Source organism: Alternaria arbusti, assembly GCF_024043155.1.
Source record: "Alternaria arbusti strain BMP 1465 chromosome Unknown scaffold_2, whole genome shotgun sequence".
In the NCBI taxonomy this organism is placed as follows: Eukaryota; Fungi; Ascomycota; class Dothideomycetes; order Pleosporales; family Pleosporaceae; genus Alternaria; species Alternaria arbusti.
In genome coordinates this window covers 2,037,597-2,055,216 of record NW_026249942.1, presented here as the reverse complement: position 1 = coordinate 2,055,216, position 17,620 = coordinate 2,037,597, and the positions used below count along the sequence as shown (strand labels likewise).

Sequence of the window (17,620 nt, the reverse complement as noted above, 5' to 3'; positions counted from 1 at the left end):
ACCGTCGTTTCGTCATAAAACCTAGAAAAGCTTGTGCTCCAAGGTCATGTCGTTCTCCGGCTCAAGACCGACACAGGCGCGGAAGATGTTGGTGAGAGCCGCGCGCTGCTTGGCAAGAGCGTTGACAACAGGGGTGCCAGGAGGAGTGAGGGGGGCCTTGAGCATGTAGCTGAGGACACTGAGCACGCTGTGGAAGTTGTTGAACTTGCCATCGCTGCCTTCGGCAGTGTGGGCCTTCCACTGGACACGGGTCATCATCTCAGCGACCAGAACCAGATCGATGATCAGAGGTGAAGCCAGGAGAGAATCCTCGCAAACGTTGAACAAGCTGATGGTTTGGTGGCCGTCGAGGAAGATCTCCGCGTAGTACTCGTCAAGAGCGCGCTTGTCGTCTCCAACAGCAGGCATGTACTTGATGACGACGCAGTGGTCGGGATGTTCGCCTTCCTTGTACAGGACGTTGTTGGCAGCGACCATGTCGTCGACAACGTTGGACTTGGAGATCTCCTTGGAGCGGAACTGCTTCTGAGAGCTGAGGTTCATGCCGTCATTGTTGCCCAAGTGGTTGTAGGAGGCAATTGAGGTGAGCTTGATACCGGCGCTGATCATGAAGTCGACGAGGGCCGACTTCATCTTGGTCTGACCCGACTTGAAGTCATCACCGCCAATGAAGGCATTGTGCTTCTCGGCAAGCTGGATAGCACCAGGAACGAATGTGTTCTGGGGAGAACCGTTGATGAAGGGAACACCCTCAAGAATGGAGGCCACAGCAAAGACAGTGGACGGGGAAACCTCTTCGTGACCAGATTCGATCGCTTTGAGTAGGTTGTCCGCCGTGTCGTTGACGCCCTCGACGATGTCGGCATAGCGCTCAGTATTAGCAGTCCACTGCACAATGACCTTGTCGAGACCGTTGGCAGACTTGAAGTCACTACAGTATCGTCAGTAAAGTGGGATTGATGTGCATCGAGTCTTGGCTTACCGGATGTCCTTGCGGATTTGCTCTACATGGGCATTGGAAGCCTTGGTACCTTCGAGAACATTGTCGGCACGCTCCTCCTGGTTGGCAGCAATGAAGTCCGGGTAGTATATACTAGGAAGAGGCTTCATGGCGCTCATCTCTTTGCGAACAAGAGACTTGAGGGACGGTGACAGAACCTTGGCGCGGTCCATGGCTTCAGCAAGGTTCATCCCGCTAATGTCCCATCCGCCAACGACGAGGTCGTTGGGGTGGACCATAGGCAGGAGGTCATGGAATGGGATGTGAATCTCTTGACCAGTCTTGCTGTCGACACCGAGCTTGGTGGTAGATCCCATGATGACCGAACCATAGTAGTTAGCGCCACGCTTGCCCTCCTTGGTCTCCCAAACGAGGTTACGCTTGTTCGCGATGATGCCGGCCGTGACCGTAGTACCGTTGTTGCCGCCCCAGCCAACCAGCATAACACCGGTCTTGGGGATCTTGCGGTCGACCTTGAAGTCGTAGAGCGTCTCCTTGGGAATTGCAACATACTTGCCGTCGTCGTTCTTGGTAACGTCGGTGGTGCGGTAAGTGTACTTTGACTTGATGGTATCCTCGGTGTATTCTACGTTAGGAGAGCTGACAACAAAGAGATCCTTGGGAGTTGCCTTCGCTTCGAACCCATTCGCGTGACCGACGCGTTCTTCTGCGTGTGGTGCCATGATGATTTAAGTTCTTGTTGAGTTGGTGAACTTAGTTGCGGAAGTCTAAATCCGACGCTGCCCCAGAGGGAGAAGTGCGTCGGCCGGCGAATGGGTTGTGGATCCTGTCAAGTGTAAGTAAAGGCGGTCCCCATGGGGTTATGGCGGGGCACATACGAGCTGAGGAGATTGGAAAACGTCTTGACAGCTGGGCAATGGCCCGGGGAAATCTGGGTGTGGTTGATAGAAGGGAGAGAGATTGCAAGCTTGACAGTGGGCTGTTGTTTACAATCGGTGGTGTGCGGTGGGGTGAGAAACGAGGGAGAGAAGTCGCGATATAAATGCCTCCCGTGTCCGGCTGACTTAGCAATAATCGTACGCAATCGCTCCCGCTTCCTGCCGGACAGCGTGTTCACCCACCGCTTCTTTGCCTGTACCTTCCATACTCCCCACTTTTCATGCTAATGACTATCGCCGTAGCCGTCTTCGGGACGTACAACACCAATGGCGCGTAGCCGTGGTATTCGCGATGCTCGCCTTGCCCCACTATTTCCCTCACTACCTCAACAAGCAGCAGCGACAACCGCAGTAGGGAAGGTGACGATGTAAGCGACGCGACGAGAGCGCTCTGTTGGCATTAAGCGAAGGAACATTGCATGGACAGCTGTCTCTGCATGCTCGAGCGTACCGCTGTGGGAACTGTTTAATTCCTCCTATGAGCTACGTACTGGCAGGTGTGTAGCTAGTGCTAGAGTACCTAGGTACGGGTACGGAGATACGGACCCCGCCATCACGTGCACAACACCACAGAGAGGGGATCTCGGGAGCCGGGTGTCGATGTGTAAGAGTTTTCAGGCATATGGGAATTGGCCTGGCGCCAGAATGGCAAGTATGGCATTTGGACGGTGTCTGAGCCACGGACTGTTTCAAAGCACGGTGATGTCGTCAGTCAAGCACTGTGGTAGCACTCGACACGCTGTGTGCGTCAGACATGTTTACGGAACGAAAAAAAGACACGCGACACAATCCGCAGCGTATTTTTGTGTGGAGTCTCGGCGATGCAAGACGGCTACTGTTGACAGATGACAGATGCTGCTTGCTGGCAAAGTGTCTACACGAAACCAGTGTTGACATTATTTTCTTGATGTTATTAGCCGCGATGGCCAGCAACATGGGGGAGACCCTGGGGTCGGCTGGGAGAACGACGAATGCGGCAACCTGCATGGGAAGTTTGCTGATCGACAATCAGCCTCGCCGTTCGCCAAGGGAACCATATTAGGCCACCATGCTGCATGCAGACGGAGACAGGCACGCAGGGAGATGGGTCTCCCCAGGGCAGCAGTTGGCGCAACGGCATGCGAGCAGTTCGAAACTTCCAGCACCTGCGACATGTCAAGCACTGTGTGTCGCGGGCCACGCCGACGTGAGAACATGGCTGATGGGAACATTGCGGACGAGAAACTGTTGACGTAGCGAAAGGGGCGCTTAGTTATGGATAATTTGTATCTGCAGCGTCGATCGACCAACGAGAACGATGCCGCGTGTGGCCAATCAAGGCCGAGAGTAATGTCCGGCCCTGGTGGCTTACCAGCGCATGGGCAGCAGGCGACCAGAGCCTCAAGCCACCTGCTCGTCGCTGCAGGACTTGGCTATACACGGTGCACGCATCTGGCAAACGTTGTTGCCGCGATTTGCGACCTCCTGGAGCTTGCGAACTCTGTTGGTCTTGGGTCGCAACCGTGACATCGTCACTGCGACGGTGCTGGGTCCGAGACTTTACGCCAGCGACTATGGTTTCATCGCAGCCGGCCGCCTCTGGTGCGTGCAACTGACACGGAGAGGACCACACGATGTGCCCATGCCCAGGTAGCTAGGTACAGGCCGCCGTCCCGTGCACATGGCCATCGAATCATGGAGGCCGCCGTGCTCGACCACTGACGCCGCATCTCAGGGACGCGCGAGTTACGTGCAGGACACACAAAGACGCGCAGAAGGGGGCGCGTCGTCCCTTGCGACTGGCTGGCGATTGGGTGTTCATCTCTAATGCCGATCAGCCCTGTTGTGCTCAGCGGGCTGTGGGTGGCCGGCGCTCAGACGCGGTCATTATCTATCTCATGAGGATAATTCATTAGCATCAAATACCCAACATTGCGCGTGTCGATTGTGGGGCCCAGCAGCCTCTTAGACCGCAGGACGCAGCGTCGCTAGCCTATATCCCGCTGCCGTCCCTGGCTGCTAGCCACTTCAGAACGACGCCCGCATGTGCTTCCCCTGATTCAGCAAGGCCCACCCACACCGTTTCTGAGGATCCAACAACCCTGCACCTTTGTTTCTCGGCGCTCCCGCCCATCATCCGTCCTCGACCACCGCCGCATACCTTGCCTGCTCCCACTCCGTGCCACCATCTTCGAGATAGCCTTACGACGATATTCCGCTGGACGTGAACGGCCTTAATACTGAATGTCCAGGCACGAACCGCCTCGGACTCCCTCTCTGAACCAGCTCTGGACACGCGCCCAACATGGAACGAATGAGCACGCTTCCGACTATCAAGTGTTCATCCTGCGCGGTGGACATTGACATCCTCCATTTAGCCGACCATGTCTGCGCTGCAGCACCCCCAGCGGGTGAGTACGCCACGAATGCACACTATAACACTCACTCATCAGTTGCAGCAACGCCCGCTCCTGAGCCAATGTCGCCCACCTCGACTATCTCTATGGGTTCCCCGCCCTCTATACTGTCGCCCAAGATGAACCGCGCAGCAACCTTTGGCGGTCCCACGTTCAGCAACCGGTCGGAACGTCCAGCGCAATCGGGGCGCATGCCTCCCCCGCCCAGAATCGATTCAAATGCAGCGAGTAAGCATCCAGAAGAGTAAATCAATTTGAGTAGTAGACATTGTGCTGATCTGTTTAGACAAACCATTCCGGCCGCTGGAACCATCGCCAATGAGCAACCAAGTTGACTACAAGAGTCGATCCCCAGGTCTGGCGCCACCAAAGTCTCCTTTCAAGATGAACCGCAGCGTGACAACTCCGGTTGGGCGACCCATGGCACCTCCATCGCCTGACTACAGTTCCAACTTGGACTGCGCCTTTCCTCGATTTCCCTCCAAGAACGGTACCCCTAAGAGTGCCAAACCTCAACCACGAGAACGCCTGGAACCCTTCCAGCAAAACTATGCTCAACCGAGCCCTCTATTCGCACCCCTCAGCCCCCGGTTTGATGGTGGAGAGAACATCGCCAAGCGCATGAACAGCATTGCACCAGGACCCTTCGACGGAACGGCAGACCGAAGGCCGAGCACATCAAGCGCAGCAAGACCATTCGCGGAAGAAGGGCCGGCGCTTGGGCATAGAAGAATGGGCACAAATGGCAGTATCGCCAGTAATAAGAGCGTATCGAAACAGCGCACTTCTACAACGTCAAATGCGTCGCGGGGTTCAGCATACTCCAATCGCAGCATAGGTCTTCCTGCTCGCCCGAAGCCGGGCATGGGTGGAGCCAATGCTCTGCCACCACTGCCATCCTCATCCGAACAGGCTGAAGGTATTGATGCTTTCTTAGACCGCTTGCAGAAGGAATCTACCAAGCCTTCCAGGGCTTCTCAAGAAAACATTGCAAGGTCAATTCCGTCACGACCGAACAGCAGAGAGCGGAAAGAACCCCCACCAAGACCTAGGAGGCCATCAGAGAAAGATCTACCGCCAGCAGACATGACCGATCTCGACCCCCCGGAGTTCATGTCTCTCTCAAACAACATGTTCCCTTCTCGCGGCTCAAGCCGAAGTGGCTCGGAAAGCGACATGCCACGAGGTCTTGCGCCAACGCATTCCTTACGTCCACCGCCACTAGCAGCTTCTGGGCTCGGTGATGCGCCCATGAACGCACTTCACACCCCTTCGGACTCTGGCTTCTCAGACGATTCATATGCCAGCTCGGGCTACCGTAGCATGACAAGCTCCAGATCAAGCCCTCCGGAGTCCGAGGCAGCGCACTCACGCCAGACTTCCAAGATCAGTCGTCCTGACAACATTGTCGAGGAGAGTGTTGAGAGAAGCGCAAGCCCGGAGTCCTACGCCGAAGCACGGCCTGTTCGAGCGCCGAAGAGTTACATGCGGCCCGATGGTGCGGAGCCGTACCCAAGGTCGCTTTCACCGGGATATCGCCAGGACACGTTTCCGCCTGGTGGATATGCAAAATACCCTGAGTCGCCAATGGACCCCGCCATACAGATGGGCGCGTCAACACCGCGTGACACGTTCGAAAGAGAGCCGGCAACACCCCAGGACCCGGCGCAAGTCAATGTTAGCCCGCCAAGACGCATGGCCGAGCCTGAACCCCAGCAACAAGACGTGCGCCGGCCTAAGGCTGCCAGCAAAGGCAACTGTCGTGGGTGCTCAGAGCCAATTGTTGGAAAGTCCGTGAAGGACTCTTCTGGCCGCCTCACGGGACGCTACCACAAGCATTGCTTCACATGCAGAACGTGCGCCGATCCCTTCCCGACAGCGGAGTTCTATGTCTTCGAGAACTCGCCATATTGCGAACAGCACTACCACAAGCTCAACGGATCTTTGTGCAATGCCTGCAACCGGGGCATCGAAGGCCAATATCTCGAAACCGACTTGCGCCAGAAGTTTCACCCAAGATGTTTCACGTGCACGACCTGCCGCATCGTCCTCCGCGACGGCTACTTTGAAGTCGCTGGCCGGCGGTACTGTGATCGACATGCGCAAAGCGCCGCAGCACCTCCGAGAAGTAACCTAGGCCCGGGCAATTACAGACCGCGAAACCTCCAGAAGCGCGGTACAAGGCTCATGATGATGGCGTGAACCATGTACTTCTCGCATAACCGTTGTCGTTGCTTCTTCTTGCTCATATTTTGCTTTTCATTTGTCACGTCCTTTAGCGATCTGGTTTTTGTTTGGGCCTTTTGCATGAATATTCACCCTCTTCATTCTTTCTGATACCCGGCCAGTCCGCTGTTACTTTACCATATGTTCTGCGTTATACCCCTTACTCTATACATTCGCTACATCTTATAATTGTCTTTTGTATCGATGTTGGATGGTGGTCAAGCACCGATTCTCGGGGTTGCTTTGGGTGGTGCTCGATATACTACCTTTTGTTGGAAGGTTTCAGTCGCTGGAAGACTGTTCTTACTTTGTTAATAACGAGGTCCGACTGCACGTGTACATATATGTAACATACCTAATGTTTACTGCTCATCATGGTGGGCTTATCAATACCGACTGAAAGAATACTTTGCGTTGCCTTGCTGGGTGATGTTTGTCGTTTTCGCGGTACACGTAGGTGGACTCTTGAGTGTTTTGTCCAGGTAGATGGGCGTTCCCGCATACGTGGTCGATCTTGGAAGCAAAGGTCAAATCTAGCACCAGTTGACGCTATTTCAGTACCTGGATACCCACAGTAGTTCTAGACTCGTGTGTCTGTTCAATCGGAGCAGGTCTTATAACGACATCTCCTTCAAGAAACCCTATCGCAATCTCGCCATGCTCTATCTACTCCACAGCATCATCGATATCCTAAACGCTGTTACGCTTGAAGGGCACATGAACATCAGAATTGAATAAGCCAGAGAGGTATATAACCATGTCCGCCATGCGCTCCATTACTTCTTACATAACAACCAAAACAACTCTACCAGAATCCAGCTACAGCATTTACTACCGCACATACAGCAGCACTCTACAGTCCACTCCATCGAAATTCGATCATACACATAACATGTGCGATATCCACCAGCCTCTGTTCAGCGAACAGATTGTTTGCCTTCCAAGCTCTTCCAAGAATCCCGAACCCAACCCTCCTGACACTCCACCTCCAACACCTCCGGGCGGATACACGCGAGTAGGTACTCGTAATACAGAAGACGGACATGAACTAAAAGCTAATTCTCGTACCAGAGTCTCGGCCCTGAACCTACAAGGCCTCTAGCACCTTCAGGTCTTCCCACATCGCCCTACAAGCAGCGAGGAGACCTTGCGCTACCAGAGCCCTCTGTAAGTATCGCATCAACAATCTGATCTGCAAGTGAGCTGACCATCTACCAAGGACTCGCGCACTGGCACCACACCACCACCGAGGCCCAAGACTCCACCAAACACACCCAAGAAGTGTTCCGCGGATTATAGTTCCAACACTCCCAGTCCATCTTCAGGCATGATCTATGTCATTGCTTGCGCTTAAATGGCGAAGACCAGTGTTCGACTGAGAATCATGAGTGAACGGAAGGGGGGGAAGGTCTAGCTATGGCTATGAACAGTGATTGCGCATGATGATCATTGGCAGCTCTGCAGTACATGTTTGGACTCTATAGCTCCCAATGATAAATTAAACCCTTTGACATTCAATGATTGCCTTACAACAATACCAGCAGCTGAAATCACCTAAAATCACTTCGTAGCAATAACCACCCACTGACTCGCCCTCATCCAAACTTCCTCACCAACCCTCTTCGTACCCTCTTGCTCCAAAAGATGCTTCACTAGCAGATCGACCGTCTCATCCCACCTTTCACCATCCGTCTCCGCCCACCCACCTATGCCACCCAAATACGCCCAAGACTTTTCTGCCCAGTCTCTCAAGTCGCTAGTCTTCGCCCAGGCCTCACTCTTCTCTACCCTCATGTTTGCTCGCGAGAAACCCGCCTCCAACATCACTTTCTGGATCTGCTGACCGTCTTTCCAAAGTATAGGCGGGGCGGGGTACGATTTCCCTGGACGGAGGGCTTGATGCACGAGTGCGAAGGGTGGGAGCCAGGTGACGTCCTCCCAGCAGTTTACTACTGCGGTGCCGCCGGGTTGGAGTGTGCGGTAGATTTCTTTGGCGCCGTCGAGACCGGCGGAGCTAGTGAAGAAGATACCAATGTTGTTGATTGAGTGTGTGAAGTGGTTGTCTGGAAACGACAGGTTTTCAGACCTCTGGTTTGATACGTCGATGGGCCAGGAGTTCTTCTGCACGCCTGATTGGAGTGCGTCGAGGAAGACTTGGTCGATGTCTGTGGCGTAGATCTTAAGACGCGAGGATTTGTTTGAGGAGAGAATCTTTCGAGAGACTGTACCAGCTCCACAAGCGTTGTCGTGGATGATGGCATTCGGAGGCATGGATGGGAGGAGCGAGAGGTTGTGTGCTGCGAATTGGGAAGTCACGGCACCACCTGTAGCCTCGTATACATCGACCTTGCGTTGGCCTTCAAGCAGGGCAGCGACTTGCCTTGGTTGATTTGGGGAACTGGAAGTCATGGTGATGGCTTTTGAGGTTTTTGTCAGCGTATGTTTGGGTGGGGTTTGATGTGCTGAGCATACAGCAAGGCGACTGCCTATACGTCTTATGTAGTCATGTCTAGAGCGCCAAAACGCCATGAAGCCATGAATATTACGGCATGCATACCGCGTCGGACGTCTATGAGACCGACGAGTCGAACTTAGTCATACTGCTCTGTTTTTACACCTTTATAGGGCAGACTGGATTGTCTGGTGGCGTTGAAGGCTGACATGCGTTGTGCTTACGCCCAGCTACACCATACTAACGGAAATGACTTTTCGCGAGAACGCGCCAGTGATCCAGGCGTTTCCAGAGCTGCGATTGACATGTTTGCGTTGTGGATCAGAGGTGATGTACGAGCGGACATGTGGAAGTAGCGCCCGGAGGAGGCTCGTCCGGACATGTCGGATCCGAAACGGTTTAGGCGCAAGTCCGCCGTCCTCTGCTTGTCGCGAACAACGCGACTTTTGAGCACATGCCTCCCATCCTTCCACCAGCGCACGAATGCAACATTTGACGCGTAATGTCAACAATTGCGTATCCCACCTCGCCTCCGTGGGTCGTTACCAATCGATACTGAGCTTGCGCGGTGACGACTCACACAAGCGCGAACCTCCGCCTGCCCAGCGATCTCAGGCTCCACCAGCAGTGCCGGAGAGCCATACTCGCGCGATGAGACCTATAAAGATGGAGAGACTGGACAATGTATGTGAGCTGGATACGTGGAAATATCCGCGCCTGTATGAGGAGGAGATTGTAGGCTGTAGATGACGCGTTGGCCTCCCAGCTGCATCGAGTCGCGACGCGGCCGGGCAAGCTTGCACCCTCATCACACGCTATCGATCAGATCAGATGAACTGTTATCTATATCGCACGCAGTGTGGTGTGGGGAAAATATAGGCTCGAAACAGTTGTGCACCTGGGAAAAAGAGACCCACAGCATGCTCATCGTGAGCGCAAGCACGCGGGGATAACTTGATTCATCTATGGTCCTGCCTAGATAGGCATCTACGTTGACACAAACCCCAAAAGTCATGTTCTGTATAACACGATGCTGCGAGGAGCCTTATCGAGGTAACGTTCCGGTTATTGAACACCATGCCTTCTGACAGGCGCTGTGCGCCGTTGAGCACGAGTACAGACCTTTGTCTCTGGATGCCTTCTATATATCACATCATGGGAGACAGTGTCGTGCTGTATGCTCAAGCAATGTCAGACAACATGTTTTCATATCTTCTGCTTCTCCTCTTTTGTATAGCTAACGCCGTTGCTCAACAAGCAGGGTAAGACAGCGGATTTGTCTTTTTGTAACCCGTCTTGTACATTGCTCATTCTCTCTAGACCGGCCTACTCACCTTTGCGACCACCTTCCATCCCTCTCGCAGTCCGCTCCCCATACACTAGCGCTTGGAGCACCACCTCCGGCGGCAGTACGCTTAATAGTCGGAATGTCACCTTCTGGACTGGCGAACCTATAGGATGGATTGGCATCATACGCGTAGACGGAACGGCTTATGAGTACATGGGAGACTCGCCTTCCGTACAAGGTTTCCAGAAAGCAACTCCACTTACCGTATCTTACGACTCCCACTACAGTAACTTTACATTCGTCGCTGGACCTGTGCGAGTAGAAGCGCGATTCTTCTCTCCTGTTCTACCGAAAGATCTTTGCAAGAGCAGTATTCCGCTCAGCTATCTGGAAGTCGAGTTTGTCGCCACTGATGAGCTTTCGCATGATGTACAGCTCTACTCAGACATCGATTCTATCTGGCTTGGGGGCGGCAACGTATCATTCAACTCGACCATTGACTGCCCTGGTGAGTCTTTTGGCGAAATTCAATGCCCGCCCAAGGGAACGGAGACCCCCGACACATTGTTTCATTGGTAAGTTGTTGAATTAAAGTATGTTCAGTATAACTCTGACCAGCTTCAAGGGAAGCACTAATCGTAGATGAGCTTTCATGGGCCGATCGTGGCCATAAGCAAGAACCATACTGGGGCAGCCTGCGCTACGTCTCTTCTCCCGGCATGAGCACCGAATTCGATACTGCGAACGGTCTGGCGACTACTATACGACGGCAGTTTGCCAAAGAAGGCACAGTGGACAATTCTTTCGATAAGAATCAGTCTTGGGGACTACCAGGGGATCAAATGCCAGTGTTCGGTTTTTCGCATAGTTCTGCGTCTAGTCAGTCCGGATCAGCACTGTATACTGTTGGCACCACTCAAGAGCCTGCCGTAAACTACCGCACTGCTAGCGGAGACATCGAGCTCCAACCATGGTGGCTTACGAGTAACTGCTATCATAGTACCAACAACATGATCCGCAGGCATTACAAAGACTACGCAGCTACCGCGAAAGAGGCCAAATTTTGGACCATGAAGCTGCGATATGATGTAGCATACTACTATGCCCAGGATAAAGTTACAGATACGCATGCAGAAGTATCTTCGCTATCAGAAGAGGAGTCGTACTACGCCATCGTCGCACTCTCTGCCCGCCAGATCCTGGCCGCGAACGTTCTCACAGAATCTGCAGATATCACCACGGGTCCAACCATCTTTCAAAAAGAGATCTCATCAGACGGCAAAGTAAACACGGCCGATGTCATCTACCCTGCGTTACCTTTTTGGCTCTATGCAAACCCGGAGCTTCTTCGCTTACTGCTCAAGCCCATCTTCGAGTTCCAAGAGTCTGGACTCTATCACGAGCGATATGCCATGCACGATATCGGGCGCTTCTACCCAAACGCCATAGGATACTACAGCTCCACCGTTCCCGATGAAGAAGGAGAAGAAGCGATGCCCGTTGAAGAGAGCGCGAACATGGTTATTCTGGCAGCTTCGTACTACCTGGCCACCAACGACACAGCATTCCTTGTTAGCCACTACGATATCCTTAAGCGATGGTCGGAATACCTCGTAGAAAATTGCCCATACCCTGAGCATCAGACCACGACAGGCAAGTACAAAGCAGCACGTCAACACCAAGAACGTTGTACTAACGAGCCCGAAGACGACTTCAACGAACCCATCGCCAACAACACCAACCTCGCAATAAAAGGCATCGTCGCCATAAATTGCATGAGCATCATTGCCCAAGCCAATGGCGACAGAGGCTATGGAGCAGGCAGATGGATACGCAACGCAGATTTCTACTATACCCTCTGGACAGAATCAGCCATAGACCCCTCAAACAACCACACCCTCCTCGCCTACAATCTCCCTGAGTCCTACAGCATCCTTTACAACATCTTCCCAGCCCTCCTCTTCAACCTGCGCGCAATCCCCAAATCTCTTTTCACCATGCAGTCAGACTTCTACCCGACTGTCGCCCAGAAGTATGGCGTTCCCCTCGATAACAGACGGCTGTGGACCAAGAGCGATTGGGAGATGTGGGCTGCGGCTACGAGTCGACCTGAAACAAGAGCCTTGTTTGTGAACTCGTTGGCGAAGTGGATCAATGAGACGAGTACGGACAAGGCGCTTTCTGATCACTTTATGACGACGGGGGATGGGGGTTATACGGATTACCCGTTTGTGGCAAGGCCAGTCGTTGGGGGGCATTTCGCGCTGCTGGCGATGGGTCTTTTTGGGAGACATGGGGTTCTGGATGGAGAAGATAAGTAAGGTAGCTGGGTAAGATTGTCAATGAGATGGTGGAAAAGTCATGTCACGACATTACTGCACATGCTGGAGCTCACCCGGGATGATTTGGATGGTATCATGTTTCGTATTCATATCGCGTCGATGCGATCACCAGTTGCCTTCTCTACTTCCCATTTTCGCGTCATTCTCAAACCATGCATTCGAACATCCTTTCATGTCCTTCTAGTGCTATCTCATCGCGCAAACTTTTCGCGGAAAATGGGATCTAACGGATGGGAAGGATCGCTTGGGTACTTGTTAAGGTACAAGAGAGGGGGCCTAGTTGTGCGCCGCTAGCGATCACGCTCCTTGAGCTCCTCTGCAACAGCCTTCAGACCCTTTTCATGTTCCTTCTGGATCTGATCCCAGTACTGTGCCCAGACGCGAGACTGTGAATCGTCCTGACCGATACCGGCTTCGGTGCCCATTTGCTTGTTAAGCTGCATGGACACTTTGAGTACTCCCTTGGCGCCTTCGTGAATCTTCTCGATCTCCTGCTTGACAGCGTTCTCCTTTGGCTTGACGGCAAGTACAGTGCGGAAGTTCTCGGCAAGAGAATCCAGACGCGAGCGGACCTGGTCTGGTGCAATGACCATGAGCTTGGTGAGCATGAGGTTGCACAGAACTCGGATGTCATGCTCGTCGGTAATACCAGCGACAATGCGATCGAAAAAGTCGGAGACCTCGATGGGTGACAGCCGTGCAAAGGCCTTCTCGAGAAGAGCATAGAGGGTCTCGTATGCGCTCTTGCGGATCTCTAAGCCATCGTCGACCTTGAGCTTGAATGGACCCATTTGCACCTCGCGAATAAGCTCAGGCTTGATGACAGTCTCCTTCATGGCCAGTGGAAGCAGCTGGTCGAGTGCAGGGAGGATAATGTCAGGCTTGTTGTGCATGGCGGAGTTGAACGTCATAAGAGCAAGACGGCGATTCTCGAGATCAGGCTCGTTGAGCATCTGTACAAGCATGGGCACAACGATGGGGCGGAGGTATTCGTCGTAGGCTTCATCGGTATCGGTGAAGGTGTATCGTAGAGCAGAAATGACCATGGCGCGTAAGCTTTCCTTGCGGTCGTTCAAGAACGCCTAGATTATAAGTTAGCTGTTGAAAACAAACAGTACTATGAGGGCTTACCTGAAGTTGAGGAAGGTACGTCTTCGGGTCAATGATAGTAAGCCTGCCAATGCACTCTGCACCGATCGCTTTGTTGTCTTCGAGCTGCGAAGCAACAACGAGGTTTTCCCACAGTGTTGATGTGTACGGGATGATCTCCGACTCCGTGTCGTCATGCTGAAGGACTTCCTTGATAGCGTGTAGGAACAGATACTGCGGTGAAGAAGGCTGTCCCATAGATGACAGAATAACGGGAAGATATTTGCTGACACTTCCAGCACCGGCTCTGCCAAGCGCAACAGCGGCCGCAAGTGGTACGTTCTCCGACTTAGCAGAGAAGTACTTGATGAACAACTTGGGATCAATGGTAGATTGCGAACCAAGGCGCAATGCAGATTCTCCAAGCACTACCAGGGCAAGACACTTGCGCTTATCGTCTTGTGCCGTCTCAAGCTCGGTGATGAACTGCTCAAGTTTTACGCCAACACTGTTGCCACCATATACAAGCAAGTTACCAATGACCTTGCCTACCACCTCTGGATGCCCAGATACACCGACTTGTTGTAGCAGTGCTTGCATCAAGGCCTTTCCGGCGCCTTGCTCTCCGATAGTGCGTACTAGCTGGAGGAGTGCATCCAACGGCGTTCCGCTTATCGAGCCTTGAGCGACTTGACAAAGGGCATCGTTGAGGCTGGGCGTCATGATGACTTGCGCGTCGTCCTTGACGAATGTAGCCAGGATAATAAGAGCTGGTCCCAGGAGGTGTAGATCACTGGCGTTCAGCAGCGGAAGCAGCATCTCCACCACCTGTGCTTTTGTCTTGTTGTCGAGTTGGCTCCGTGATAGCGAATTCAATGAGAGAGTGCGTAGCGCGCTTAGGCTGGCACCGCGTAATACGCGACTGGCTTTCCGTAATTGTGCAGCAAGTTCCAGTGCGACATTCTGTACCCATTTGGCTGACAACTCATTTTGCGCCTTGGTGTGGGCAGCGACAGAATCAACAGCACGTACTGAAGCAAGCCTTGTCAATTCGTTCTTCAGGCGTTCTACCAGAAGTTCAAGTCCAGCCGTTCGCTTTGGCGAGGAGAGGAGGCCTTGTTCACCAGAGCTCCTACCAAGCAACAATCCAAGGACGTGAATAGCACTCCGTCGAACTTCCACGTCGGCGTCGTTCGCTGATATGCGGTTGACTAACGCATCGAACAATTGCTCTAGATGCTGCTGGTTCTCCGTTCCTGCTGTAGCAGCTCGGGGAGGTGTGAGGGCCTTGATGACCTGCTCTGTTGCTGCCAGAGCTTCGATAGACAACTTGCTGTACTTATCCTTGACCCCACGGAGGAGCGCGTCAATGATAGCCGCTACATATGGCTGGATGGATTTGGACGAGTGAGTATCGGCGATGGCTCCTATCAACTGCAAAGCTTGGGTGCGTAAGGTGTTAGCGGTAGCGGAAGCACTACTTGTCGAACCGCCAGTAATCTTCGCAGCTTCTACAACAGGGTTGATTAGTTGGTTGAGGTACCCATCGAGACCACCACGCTGGGTGATGACAATGTCCTTGATCAAAGAGATGGACGCCTGCTTTGTGGTAGGCGGGCATGATGACTGCTTCAGAAGCTGCGCGATGCCCTTGACAATTTCCGGGCTGATCTTAGCTAAGCTTGCGCGAGGGCCGACGGGAGGCGTTCCAGCTGGTGCGGGTGAAGCATAGCCCATTGACAAGGACGAACTGCCCTGCAGATCAAACATACTGGCATCGCTACCGCCGCGACGACGCTTCTTGCTTGGCGGTGGTGGCATTGTGCCACTCTGAGGAGTCTCGTCGGCGAACTTGACAGGCGAGGGTCCGTCACCCGACTTCTTGATCAAGTTGGATAGAGTGGCCAGGACCTCCAAGCGTACGTTGTCTTCCCGCTCTTTGAATCGTGTTATAAGCGCTGGTGCAACCCGGTCGTAGAGAGTTCCGTCGTCGAGAAGATCGCCATTACTCCGCGTCGAGATCAGAGTGTAAAGTACCTTGGCCGCACACCTACGGACCTTCCAGCTTGCGTCCTCGTCGTCATCATAACCCGTCTCCTCTTCAAAGTCATCGCCCTCGAGCGCGTCTTCTTCGTCGCTTGGCATGTCATCATCGTCCTCGTCGTCCTCGTCTTGCGCCAGATTAGGGTCGTACTTGAGGTAGCGCGTCGCGGCTTCGATGGTTTCGTCGGTGTACATGCGCATGTCTTGCGGGCAGGAGGCAAGGAACCCGTCCAAGGCAATAAGGGCGGCTTCGAGCACCTCGTCGATTTCGGGGTCGCGCTCACCCTCGTCGTCTGAGACATCCATCTCCTCGTCTTGCTCCTGTGTGCTCAAGGCGCTCAAGACAAAGGGCGCCAGCGTCTTTAGGTAGGGACCAAATTTGCGCGGGATCGACCGGGCCATGGAGCCTAAGATAGTAATGTACAGCTTCCGCTTGCTGCGAGTGAGGTGGGGATCGCGCAGAAGTTCGATGACCTTTGAAAGGAAACTGCTCAGAAGCTGGTCTGAGAAGTAACCGGCCAGGACCGAGATGGCAGTGACGGACTTCTTCTTCATCATAGAGCTAGCCCGGTCGTTCTCGAGAATGGCGAAGGTGATCTGCTGCAAAGCCTGGATTTCTACATCCTGCAACATAGGACCAAAGCACTTGGCGACTTCGATGAGAACGTCAAGAGCGTTGCTGTCCGAGCCCTTCTCCAGGTCTGACTCCAACATGCCCTTGGGCGGTTGTGTCAGGCCCTGTTGTGCTGGTTGTATAACATTGTATCCGATCAGACGTGGTATCAGGACCCTGCTGATGGCGCTGTATGCATCTTGTACCGACTTGCTGCGCGCAGCACCGGTGGTAGGACGGGGAAGGGTTATGACGACTTCGCGGAGGGCCATAGCGGGTATAGACTGGTCGACCGTGTTGCCAGTGGGAAGCGTAGAGAGCTTGTCAATCATGACAGGCAGCGTCTTATCGCTGATCTTGTTGACGAAAGGGCCCAAGCACTTGATGGCCTGGTTCTGGACCTCGCCATTGGTGTCGACCAGTGTTGTGAGGAGACCCTCGACCGTCTTGGCCGAGACGACATCATCGTGTAGGAGGAGGCCGGGGTGAGCTATGAGGAGGATGTCGTGCAGGTCGCTCAGGGCCATGAAGCGGAAATCGGGGTCATCGTCGGCGAAGCGAGGGAGCAGCTGGGCGACATTATGGGAGGTGGGGTTGGGCGGGACCGAAGAGGGCGCCATGGCTGGTGTTGAGAAGGCCTGCAGCACTTCGCGCGTCTGGTATCACAGATGTGAGCCCGCAGTCTGGGGCGCGTGTGGTGTGGTGGGGCAGCTTTGGCGGGGTTGACGGTGCTGTACAGCTTCAAAGTCGCGGTGGGGAGCGGAAGGGAGGGAGAGAAGGGAAAAGGCTTGTGAGGGAGCTGCAGTTTTGGTATGCGAGGGAGGCACCAGTGGCCGGGTTGGAGGAGCTTTTGGACAATTGTTGCCTGCGTCGCTTTCAGAGCTCCAACCCGCGCACGGCCTCTGTGCAATTACAGGGTATCCAAGAGCTGCTCCAAACGCGTAAACACCTTATACAAGGGAAAACTCAACACCCTAGAGCCTACATCAAGATCAAGACACGAAAAGTAGACGACCTGACGTCAACGTAGGCTCTAGAGTGTTCAGCTTTCCCCTTGTGTCAGGTGTGAGCAGATGGCATTGTTTTCACATAATCTCTTTCATTCACAAAGCATAATGAAACACTCTTACGCGAGCTCTACGGATAATGATTTGATACCACGTGTACAATCGTTACGCGATGGCTCTGCAGCCTCGCGCAGGTTCGCGAGTATTCGAGGTCGAGCACACGTGATGCAAGAACGCGGAGCTAGACCTCGGAAGCAGGGGCCAC

At 53.6% G+C, this 17,620-nt stretch overlaps 5 protein-coding genes across 5 annotated transcripts; 2 read left to right on the top strand and 3 right to left on the bottom strand.

The window, feature by feature from the left end:
• Window positions 1–21: 21 nt before the first annotated feature.
• On the bottom strand, window positions 22–1,683 carry J4E86_002287 (uncharacterized protein; the record flags this gene model as incomplete). Its single annotated transcript, XM_051442847.1, has 2 exons — window positions 22–931; window positions 983–1,683. 2 exons carry the CDS (start codon window positions 1,681–1,683, stop codon window positions 22–24), a joined length of 1,611 nt encoding a protein of 536 aa, XP_051306435.1.
• Window positions 1,684–4,183: 2,500 nt separating this feature from the next.
• J4E86_002286 (uncharacterized protein) lies at window positions 4,184–6,497 on the top strand (the record flags this gene model as incomplete). The annotated part of the gene is made up of 3 exons (XM_051442846.1): window positions 4,184–4,289; window positions 4,338–4,523; window positions 4,582–6,497. The coding sequence occupies 3 exons, from the start codon at window positions 4,184–4,186 to the stop codon at window positions 6,495–6,497; spliced, it is 2,208 nt and encodes a 735-aa protein (XP_051306434.1).
• Window positions 6,498–8,081: 1,584 nt separating this feature from the next.
• J4E86_002285 (uncharacterized protein) lies at window positions 8,082–8,930 on the bottom strand (the record flags this gene model as incomplete). The annotated part of the gene is made up of 1 exon (XM_051442845.1): window positions 8,082–8,930. One exon carries the CDS (start codon window positions 8,928–8,930, stop codon window positions 8,082–8,084), a length of 849 nt encoding a protein of 282 aa, XP_051306433.1.
• Window positions 8,931–10,128: 1,198 nt separating this feature from the next.
• Window positions 10,129–12,582, top strand: J4E86_002284 (uncharacterized protein; the record flags this gene model as incomplete). Its single annotated transcript, XM_051442844.1, has 3 exons — window positions 10,129–10,148; window positions 10,396–10,769; window positions 10,880–12,582. The coding sequence occupies 3 exons, from the start codon at window positions 10,129–10,131 to the stop codon at window positions 12,580–12,582; spliced, it is 2,097 nt and encodes a 698-aa protein (XP_051306432.1).
• A 311-nt stretch (window positions 12,583–12,893) lies between these two features.
• J4E86_002283 (uncharacterized protein) lies at window positions 12,894–16,968 on the bottom strand (the record flags this gene model as incomplete). Its single annotated transcript, XM_051442843.1, has 2 exons — window positions 12,894–13,685; window positions 13,735–16,968. The coding sequence occupies 2 exons, from the start codon at window positions 16,966–16,968 to the stop codon at window positions 12,894–12,896; spliced, it is 4,026 nt and encodes a 1,341-aa protein (XP_051306431.1).
• Between the last annotated feature and the right edge of the window lie 652 nt (window positions 16,969–17,620).